The sequence below is a fragment of the Cynoglossus semilaevis genome, chromosome 4 (assembly GCF_000523025.1).
Source record: "Cynoglossus semilaevis isolate Cse_v1.0 chromosome 4, Cse_v1.0, whole genome shotgun sequence".
NCBI lineage: Eukaryota > Metazoa > Chordata > Actinopteri > Pleuronectiformes > Cynoglossidae > Cynoglossus > Cynoglossus semilaevis.
In genome coordinates, this window is record NC_024310.1 from 11,896,600 (window position 1) to 11,907,821 (window position 11,222).

General features: G+C 43.3%; 1 protein-coding gene across 1 annotated transcript; it reads left to right on the forward strand.

The window, feature by feature from the left end:
- The first annotated feature begins 1,739 nt into the window (after positions 1–1,739).
- LOC103378109 (ras-related protein Rap-2b) lies at positions 1,740–5,615 on the forward strand. Its single transcript, XM_008309194.3, has 2 exons — positions 1,740–2,958; positions 4,502–5,615. The coding sequence occupies exon 1, from the start codon at positions 2,353–2,355 to the stop codon at positions 2,902–2,904; it is 552 nt and encodes a 183-aa protein (XP_008307416.1). The 5' UTR covers positions 1,740–2,352; the 3' UTR covers positions 2,905–2,958; positions 4,502–5,615.
- Positions 5,616–11,222: the final 5,607 nt, after the last annotated feature.

The window sequence follows — 11,222 nt, forward strand, 5'->3', positions numbered from 1 at the left end:
GATCCATCAGACATTTTCTCAGCCATGCCTCCAGGTCATACGTCCACTCTTTGGTCATCACTGTTTTCTGCTCATGAGCATTGATTGGAAACAATTGTCAATTTACCCCCAACAGCAGGACAGTGGTGAACTAATAACGACAAACACATACAAAAGATAAATGAGTTGTAATTTTATCACCGGCTTCTCACATGCTGTTGGACGAGGGCCGAAGATTACAGGAGCCTAAGGTCTGAGGTCAGCTGATCAGCCCTCCCTCCTGATGTCGTTCAACGTTGAGCATTTCCTGACCTCTTAACAGCAACTACGACGAAGTGGTTTCAATTTTTATCAGCTATGCTTTCCGCATTATTTTGAATAAAAGGTCAGTCACCTGGATTTGTTCCCTGAAATATGCACAAGGAAGAATTCAGTGTGTGCGTGAGAGTCAGTGAAACCGAGTTGCATCAAGAAAACAAAACAAGTACAGAGGTGCTTAGACCTACAAGACAAAAGGAGTTTGATGTGTCACATGTAGGGTCATGTCTGACAGAAGCACTGAGGTGAGTCACTTCCTCTCTCTCCCGCTCCTGTCACTGTGTTGTCACTGATCTGAACATCGATGACTCAGGCACGGACTCACACTGAGATTGAGTTTTGGCTTCAGGTGTTTGAAGCCAAAAAAGGCAAAGTTTTAATCTGTTGGGCCACTTTGACCCTAAATAATTCATTCTCTTTGAAATTGTTTATCAGGCTGGGCCTGATAAGAGCTAAAGCTCATTCCCACTTGACAACACACAGATACATCTGTTCCCGGAGTTTGACCCAGAATTAATAATAGAGCTCTCCAGGATTATGTGTGTCATTATCACCTGGTCTCGAGTTTATACAACACAGATATGATGCAACTGCACCAACTGCACCATGATGCATGTGAAAAACATACAGAACAGAAAAGTTGTTGTTCCCCACAAGGGTTAGAGTTAGGGTATATATGTCCAGCTGGTGTGTGGCAATCAGATTTACATGGTCAGCTGGACATTTAGATCTGAAGCAAGACTAAACCCGACCAAAGACAATTTGATGTAACATGCTATGAAGGGAAAATTCCAAAACCTTTTCATTTTACAGCAGCTTCATAAGTCGTACTAAATTTTACCAAAAACGTTCCTTGTTCTCAGTTTTCAATACTGTTTGAATTGTTAAAATCTTCTCTTTTTTTTTCTCAGACCGCATCACACTCCTACTGCATGATACTTTAGTAAAAAAAACATGTCCATTACTGTAAACCATATACTGTAAACCATGTTCAAAATCACTTCTGGCTTTCCTTAGTAACTTGTTTCTGTGGACTGCAGGTGGCTCTGTTCAGCTTTTATATGGGTTAGGATAGGGCAATTTGACTGTTGACAGCAGTTTGGCCTAGGCATGTGTCTTAGATTTACCACTTGTTTTAAATCACAATGACTGACGTATGCGAAAAAATACATATGTCAGTTAAAATTAATCACATTTCCTTGCAAATCTTCAAGAACACTGTGTTTTTGTAAGTTTTGCAATGAGGTGACCTGGAAAAATTACAGTCCACAGGCTTTTCCAGTAAAGTTACGTGGATGTGACTCAGTTAATCGTAAACCCGAGGATCAGCTGTGTCGAAACTAAGGTGTGGCAGCTCTGTGTGGGTTCTTGATGGCAGCACTCGCGCTGACTGTGCGTTAAAAGCCGCACTGCACCTTTAAAGAAACTCAGGAACATTTCTAATGACGTAACACGCAAGCGGCTGGCGGAGCGTGGGCAGGATACGCAGCAGTCCCTGATGTCAAGCCATCTATAAAACGCGAGAACTCCACTGGAAGTCAGATGAAAGGATATTTTCACTACTTGAAAAATAGAAATTAACAACGTCATCACTCAAAATAACACGTCCTGTAAGTGTAAAGTTTGTAAAATTGCTCTTTAAAGGAAAATTTAAGCGACAAGAGGACTTGTGGAAAGATAGTAGCGCGATTCATTGTTTATTTTGAAAGTTTAAACCGGAACTGCTTTATCTCTGATACCGCGAGTTTTACTTTAACATAGAGCACAACGAGCACACGGCGACTGTTGAAAGAAAACGGTGGAAGCTCGTTTAAGAACCGGCTCAGTTAACGTCTGGAGCTCAACATGACACCATACTTATGTCGACACTGAGTCCGAAACAACCGTGTTTACGCTCCAAGCGGCAATAGTTGACGACCACGCCCCGCAGACATCTAGTGGAGCCCGGAGAAAAACTGCCGGCGGAGGCGCAGCAGTGAGCGGTCTGAAAGCCAGCAGGTCGGCTAGCGGGCTCACAGCGGAGAGGAAGCGGGAGCGGCGGCCGTTCAGGGAAACATGAGGGAGTACAAAGTAGTGGTTCTCGGCTCCGGAGGGGTGGGGAAATCCGCCCTGACCGTCCAGTTCGTGACAGGGTCCTTCATAGAGAAGTACGACCCCACGATAGAGGATTTTTACAGGAAGGAGATCGAGGTGGACTCTTCTCCGTCCGTTCTGGAAATTCTGGACACAGCAGGGACCGAGCAGTTCGCCTCCATGCGGGACCTATATATCAAAAACGGGCAGGGTTTCATCCTGGTCTACAGCCTTGTGAACCAGCAGAGCTTCCAGGACATCAAGCCCATGAGGGACCAGATAATCAGGGTGAAAAGGTACGAGCGGGTGCCCATGATCCTGGTGGGAAACAAAGTGGACCTGGAGGGGGAGAGAGAGGTGTCGTCCGGTGAGGGGAAGGCACTGGCGGACGACTGGAGCTGCCCGTTCATGGAAACTTCAGCCAAAAATAAAAGCTCTGTGGACGAACTGTTTGCTGAGATCGTCCGGCAGATGAACTTTGCCCCTGCACCAAATGGCGACGATCAGTGCTGCTCGTCCTGTGTCATTCTTTAAGGAAAAGGACAAACCTTCAAGTGTTATTCTCTGCTCGGTTTTGAGTTTGCATTGGTAAGTCCTGACAACGAGCACCGGAGAACATTGGGGTCGGATCTACTGTCACTGAGTGTCAAAATAACGTGTTAAAACTTGCCAGTGAACACCACTCCAAAAACACTTCTTCAACATCAGAGGTTTGAGGGCCCTAAAAACTTAGCAAAACTTCTGAGGCCCACACCCAGATCATGTAGCACAACACTGGAGGCACTGCAGTTGAACTGTACTGTCCCAAACACTGGGGCTGCGTGAGTATTCGACGTTTAAACGTTATTAAACGACCACAGATAGTTGACAACTGAGTCAACAGTCTTTTAATAATTGGCACTCAGTTTTAGTTTATGTAAATCAAAGCCAGTTCAGATTTCAGCTGCTCGATGAATCCGTTTTTTTTCCTCTTCTGCCACAGTAAACTCAATGACTTGACGTGTTTAACATCTCCTTTTAAGTATTGAAATCACTGACTGACATTTGTGTCATTTGTTTTCTAGATGAAGCCATAACTAAATAAAAAATCCATCCTTCAGTTAATATAATAAGTCAAAAAGCGCCCCCTGCTGCTACCACTTAGTTATGGTCGTTAACTGTCAACCGTAATAATGTTGATCAAACCATTTGTGGTCCATAGAACAATCATGTTCCTAATTACTTTAATAGGAAGTATGTTATCACACTGTATTTCTTCATCTCGTAATTGATCAACAATGTTCACTCACTTTCGTAAATGTCCTAAATTCTACAGCCCACCTTTACCCACCAGTGAGCCGTGACCCACATTTTGGGAAGCACGGCTGTAACTTACTTAACTGTAGTTTTTTGTCACGATCAGTTGATCCGTCTGCATTTACTAACTGTCAGTATTTTGCGCACTTAAATAATAATGAATACTGAAATATCCTTAACAAAATACAATAAATGACATATTTAACAAGTTTAAAGAAACTGGAAAAGTTCAAATTTAACCGTTGACTGTGTGATTGGTGGACAGTTGACTAAATAACTAATCGATCACAGCCTGGTCGTTGCGTCTCCTCTGGTCCGTAGTGTACAGTACTGGATGTTTGACCTACTTAGTAACGGCTCACAGCGGTGCAGTCTTTCACTTTTCACTGTACTGACAACCGCTCCTGTCCCGACAGCGCAAGCTCTTGTCATTTATGACTGCTAACCTCTGAGATGAGACGGCAGAACGTCTCGTCGCTGTCCATTGTTTCACCTCAGCAGACGGAGGAGGTGTTTTTGTCACTCTCTCTCTGCAGAACTGGAGGAACGGGCTATAAGTGACTTAATTAGGTTGACTTAGCACGGTTGTCAGTTTGCAGTGCAGACTTGTTAAACCACAGCTCCAAATGGTATTTTCCGAGATGGGGTGAACTGGAGTTTGGACATTCCAGTGAACGTATTCATATATATATGATATATATTCATATATCAGTAGAATCTCCTGCAGGAACACGAGCAGCAGGTTGGCTCAATCTGGGCCCGAGTTCAGTAGAATCTCCTGCAGGAACACGAGGCGTTGATTAACTGTTGTTGTCTCATCTCTTCTTTTTGGCAGTGTGTTGCAGCAAGTGTGTACTGTTGAGCTCTTCATGTCTCGCTCTGGCCTTGGAGGAAAATGAAGAGAGGAATGCTGCAGGGGACAGGAGGAAGGGGGGGGGGTGTTGAGACAGAGGGAGGGGTCCACTCTTCAGGAATTCTGCTGGGTTGGAATATCAGTGGTCTCTACTGATGTCAACACAATGTCAGATCCAGGGTTTCTGCAGCGTCTCCCCACCAGTACCAGTAACTGCACCCCCATCCTGAACTAAACCCAAATGGAGAAGCTATTTAGATCAACACATGCTCACAAACGGATATTTCTTCATAAGAAGGAGAAGAGAGAGAGGGAGGGAGAGAGAGGATACAGAGAGTATATTTTGTTTAAAAACACAGACACTTCACAGTGGCCCAGCTGAGGATGAAGGTGACGTCTCTGCCTGGGCTCCTCTGGAACCACACTCCACAACAACACTCCAAACTCCTATTTTTCTCCAAAGTCAAAAGTAACGGACCGATGAACCTGCAGGAGGGGTAAACCTGACACGTGCCACTCTTTTTATTTTCTTTCTTTTCCTTCATTGCCTCTGGAGTGAGTGGACCTGAACTGAAGTGACGCGGGGTCGACGACCCGATCGCCCGCATGTCGAGTGCCTTTCCCAAACAAAACAGCTGTTCAGATTTAGTGCCAATCCACACCTATCACCAAATGGACTATTTTTCATTGTCGTCCACAAACTAGTGAACTGTTTGACCGGAGACTCTTCTAATGGTGGAGGCTGACACAATAATAACGATAGACTTTCTGTTGATGGAAGATGGTTTTTCTCTATGTTTTAAGTCTGAGGTGTTCATGTTTTTTAGCAGTGTGTGCTCGGTCTGGAGACGTGTCTTGAAACAAACAGGTACTGAAAGCCCACAGATGTGACAGTACCATCCAACACTTACTGGCCAGACCACCAGAACCAGAGGAGTTCTCTTTGTTCTGTTGAAGTTGTTGTTTTAACAGGAAATGTGATCATGTACCGTTGACAAATCTAACCTGATTGTAAGTTTATTCTCTGAGCAGCCTCTCATTCTGTTCAAAAAGAAAAGACTTTTAATACAAATTCATTTTTAAAAAAACAAACAAACCACCAAGTGTTTTGTCTTTGTTGACATCTTTCTCCCCCAGCGCCTCCATCACACCGACTAATTACCAGTTTGCTCAGAACAAACCGTGTTGTCATGAAGAGCCTGCTGAAGACGGCCGTTCTTACACAATAGCTTTGTATATTTACACACAAAAGCCAGACTGAGTTACTCCTAAAACACACAACACTGAAGTAATTACAAGGAATTCTGGGTATTATGTGCAGAAGCTCAGCCACACAGTAGTACTCAGTCAACAGTACAAGTACAATTTGACACTATTCAACCCGTAATTGTTGTACTACCTGGAACAACTGTAGAACGACTGTTGAAAAAAAGAGCGAGGAGGGGGTTCTGTGGGGGAGGGGGCTTTAGAAAGGCTGCAAAATAGATCCAAAATGTCATTTTGTTTCAATGGTGAGAAAAAAGAAAAAAATTACTGCAGCTTTTTTTGCTGCCAGGTCTGTTTTTGTTTTGTTGTTGTTCATAAATGTCAACTCTTCTGTTCTGTTGACATGATACTGCAGTCAGTACGACTGTTCGCTAGAACAAGTACAGAAATACAACCACCTCGAAAAATAGGAACAAATATTTATATGTACAGTACATGTGTCATCTCTGGAGCTGAGTAGTCTCTGATATTAACCAAAAGGATACTAGTAGTACTAGTAGTAGTTTTATTCTGTCGTATAAACAAGTTAAAAAATTACAGACATTCCTTCCATATTGTTTTTTTTAACATCACATAAACATTTCACAGTTTAAATTTTATAATCACCAAAAATAGTATTGACAAGCATTGACAATGAAAAAGCAAAGTACACTGGACTCCATCATCTAAGGAATTTTCAACCTAGAAGTTTAGAGACGAGAGAGTGAAGTGGTTCCAGTCTCTTTGAAGACTTTTATCTTCTAGTTCCAGAACTTCTGGTCTCACATAACAGAGCGTCCTCACAGATGCCTTCCTTTCTTCAAATATGGGATGGATTCCATGTGACTCTACAGAAGAGTCCTCCTGGTGGACGGAGGGTAGTGTCTCCACGCCTGTTTCTCAACTTGTAGGATTGTCTTCACGTCCTAGCGTTGGAAAAACTGCTCCATACAAACGTTTTCATTTTTTCATGTTCTGGACCTCAGGCTGTGTGTGTGTGTGTCTCACTCTGCTTCTGTTTACATACGGGGATTACCTCGTCCCAGCTGGTTGGACTGCAGCAGAATGGCAGCTTCACACAGAGTTCAGTCTTCAGCTCCTAACGCTGCTCTTTAGCCTCCATTATACACATGTGCTGTTGTGGAATGCGCCGTGTGTGTGTGTGTCCAGCTTGGACTTTGTCGAGTGTGTGTTAGCAGAGGTATCAAGTGTAGTCTTGGGCTGTGCCTGGCCCGCAGGCCATGGAGCGGTCGGACAACACCAGGGTGTCATTCAGTCTAAATGTTTTGTTTAACAGGTGTGATCACATGTCTAAGCCATGGATAAAAAAAATCAATATTCAATAATAATTTGATGTTGAACTGCAGCTAAATAAGCTAATATTTCACAGTTAATTACAATAGCTAAGTTTTACACTTTGCCTTAATGTTGTGTCTGTAGATTTTGTTTTGTCATGGAAATTATATTTAAAAAGAAGAGAGAACACAAGCAGCTAAGAAAAGGGGATTTGAATAAATGTAAAAACTTTTTTCATATTTATACAAAAATTACTGAAATTCTAAAGTCCATTTAATGTGCACACTTTGGTCATGCATTCAAATCCATTCCAATTTGAACAAAGCCACCAACTTTCTTAATGAACTTGATGACAACTGTCAACTACTGGACACTTCTAATAAAAAATGGTAGTTCCTTTAGTTTCTCCTACATTAAAGGAAGCGTCTTCCAGTCTGTGTCTCATATTCATAGACTGTACATAAGAAGTGGACCGAGCTACAGTATGTTGCTGCAACCTTGAAGGTTCAGAAGTGAGTAGGAAGAGCTCGGCTGGTGTCACAGGTCAGTGGTGTACCTGTGTCCAATTCTTTTACACCAGTCTGCTATCAAAAACAGCACTGATGGACACATCTGTCCTCAGCCTTTGGCATTACAGTATGTCCCAGATGCAGGAGCTTGAATTTATGCCAACGTCTGAGTCAACCTGTCTGTGGTTTCACCATCTGACAGAAGAATTCGACCTTTAGACTTTCTCTTTCTTTTCTTTTACTCTTACAGAAAAATGAGGCAGTAAAATTTTCAGTTTGCTGCATCATTTGTTGTTTTGTCCCTGTGTCTGTGTCTGTGTCCTTGTTCTTCATCACTTCAATCACCCTCACAGAAATGAAGAGATTTTTTTAATTGGAACAAAGAGACAAGAGTTGTGCCTATGTTTGCAGATGATCTTGCTTGTTTGTGGTGGTTGGTCATGGGAGGTGGTCATGTGATGTGGTTGCCATGGTTAAGGGGGGGTTGGGATGTGGTATGGCTGCTCATGGCCTCATGACCTACAGGAGTTCAGCCACTGGAATGGTGACTGTGGAGAGGAGACTGTCGTTGGGGCTCGTCTTCTTCGTCTTTCTGTCTCCGTCCACACAGATCCTCATCAGAATCAGCTTTATTGGCCAAGTATGAGCACACACATAACCAAATTTGTATTTATACTAGAGGATTCATATGAGGAAACAGTATATACACACATACTTACGTGGAGCTCTTTGACCCACAGATGTCACAGCTGTGGTATTCGTTGCTGCTGGAGTTGGTTTCTTGTTCTGACAGGAAGTGTTGCGACAGCCAGTGCGTGTGGGTGGTGCGTTTGACTTTCTCTTCTTACACAGGACTTAATCACCATATAGGCTCCTCTCTGAATTACAGGCTTCTCTGTCTCTCTCAGCTTCATCGTGCTATTTTTGAAGCCTGTGTTGTTTTAAAATGTGATTTTTTTTTTCTCCTTTTTTTCCTTTCCCAGCAGATGTGCTGTGACGCTCCGTCACAGTATCCGTTTGGTTCGATTGTCCTTTCTCTTTAAACTTTTTTTTAATTGTTTTGACAAATCACATCACTCTTAATTGCAGCCAAAAAGTACATGACAGTGCCTTTGTGCCGGTGCTTGGTTTACACACAGAGCCATTGTAAATCAGCGAGTGTCACTGTCGCTTCCTTTTGTTGCAGCCATTACCATAACAACACAGACGGTTCGCTCCGTGTTTGTCTTCCCTTCAAAGGCTGAATGAGCTTTGTTTTTTCTGGCTTTCACTCACACAGTGACACACACACACACAGTGCAAATGTGCACAAAATCCTGTGTGCATATTTAAACACACTGGAGTTAAAATTCCTGCAGCATTCCAGCACACAGACGTTGGTCAGACATCATCACACACCAGCAGAATCACAGTGGCCGTTAGAATTTAAAATCTGATTAATCGTGATTAATCGTGACTATAATTGATTCCAGTGTGGTGTGACAAACCAACAAACCATTTCTGCTGAGAAGTGAGTGAAGCGAACAGGACCCGACAGGAGAAGACACTCACTGGCACCAGACACAAACCACCGACTCTAACAAGTCCAGACAGAAGGATTACCTTTCTGGGCATCAGTACAGGCACTTCACTCAAATAGTGGCCTGCAGGCCACATGTGGCCCAGACACAACCTCAGAATGGCCCACTCTGTGGTCATCTGAGAAACTATGTTAATGTGACACATTTAAGGTTTTTCCGTTACACTCACATATAAATCAGAATCAGTGTTCATTGGCTGTTACAGTGGTTTCTCAAGAGGGCACGCCCCCCTCTTTGGGAACCACTAACCTGGTGCATATACAAAGAATTTGACCGAGTTACTCAGTCCCTCAGAGTGAGTCATGTGTGCTCCGTGTGCTGAAGTGTGACAGGAGTCGGGGGGAGTAACAGGAGTCACGAGTGATCAGCTCCTTCACTCAGCTCTCTCTTTAAATCAGGGCGTGGCCTCCTCACTCAGAGCTGACTGAGCCTGGATGGGAATGTCCCAGAATTCCTGCCATTCCTGCCATTCCTTCAGATGTAATGTCTGGACATGTCTTGAGCCGGAGTTGAGGGAGAGAGGAGAAGGTTGGGATTTGCAGGATAAGGTGTGGAGTTGGTTGATTAACTGCAACAAAGTCAGTGTTGCTGGAAATGACTTTTCTTGTTCCGCCGTCACTGACCACAGTCTGAGACTGAGGAACGTCACAGCTCAGCTGGAACCAAAGCCAAGGTCAGAGGAGGTCAGAGGACACTGGAGACCAAGAGTCAACATGTGGTGTTCGTTTACTCTGGTCCGCAGACCCCCGCCCCCACCACCACCACTAACACCTGAGTGGTGGCGCTGTTAAACACCTCTTCATTCTTCAGATGATCACAGTAGCTTCCATTTGCCTCGGAGCTGAGTCTGGATATGAAAGTAGGCCAGAGGAGCCAGTCAGACTGGACCAGTTCCCCACCGTCTCCCCCGTGTGGATTCATGTCTTCTGCTCACTGGTGTCACCGAGGACATGTAGTGCTTAAGGACCCAGTTTGTAATTGAGCCCTGTTACAATCAGTGTGTTAATTATAGCAGGTGAAATGTTCAGTAAAATAAGAATTGGGGCATGTCAGTGCCAATTAAGAAATAATTACAAGCCAAGCACAGGCACACTCTACTCCAAACAGGAAGTACAACTAAAAAGGGTTTTTATTATAATCAGAGAAAATACCCAGGGTCATATGTGGTATTTAGTTGTTTTGTTTTGGGGGTTTTTGCCCTCTTGTTTATTTCTGGTGACTAACTCCACTCTCTGATCTCTGATAAGTCAGTGTTATCTCTACTATCACTGTGTGAGTCAGTTGTTTGAAGGTTGTTGTTCTGCAGCAGGACTCTGAGCCGAGGTCTGGGTGTGGTTTCTCACTTGAATGGCAGAGAAGCCTCTGTGTCTTGTGTTGGACTCTGTGTTGGTTTGTCCCTCTGGTTGATCACAGGCTCAGATTAGGAGCCTGGAGGTGACGTCTACATCTGTGGATCCACTATGGAGTCCAGACTGGTTTCAGCAGGTTTCAGTGCTGAACTGAAACTGTTCATCTGGATGGTGTCTCGTAGAACATGTTTCTAAACTCCCGTCATGTCCTCAACAGTATTAATCAGAAGAACGGCCGATGTGCAACAGTTTTCTGAGCCAGAACTTTTCGTTCTTGTTATTAAGATGAGAGGAACTTTGTCAGACTAAGGCTCAAATCTTCATCCACTCCAGTTTTTACTGACTTTAATCAGAGTCTGACCATCAGACTTCTGTTAGAGTCTAACATCTTTGTCACTTTTGTCACTTTTGTCACTCTGGCAGGTTGCACAAGGTCTTTCATAAACTGACAAACCTGGTTGGAGGGGGAGCAAAAACAATAACAGTTTCCCCCGTGTTTAAGTTCAAACTTAATTATTCATTATAACTAAATTAGCTATTAATTAACATTAATTAAATATTATATTGCTGAGCTGTTACCTGGTCAACATTTCTGTTATTTTGAGCTAAAAAAAAGTGGAAGTTGAATCTCCAAAGGCAGGAAGTTGTGGAGGATTCATTCCCTTTACATTTGAAACAAATCATGTATTTTTCCATCCTTTATATTTTCAAAATAAGAGAAAAA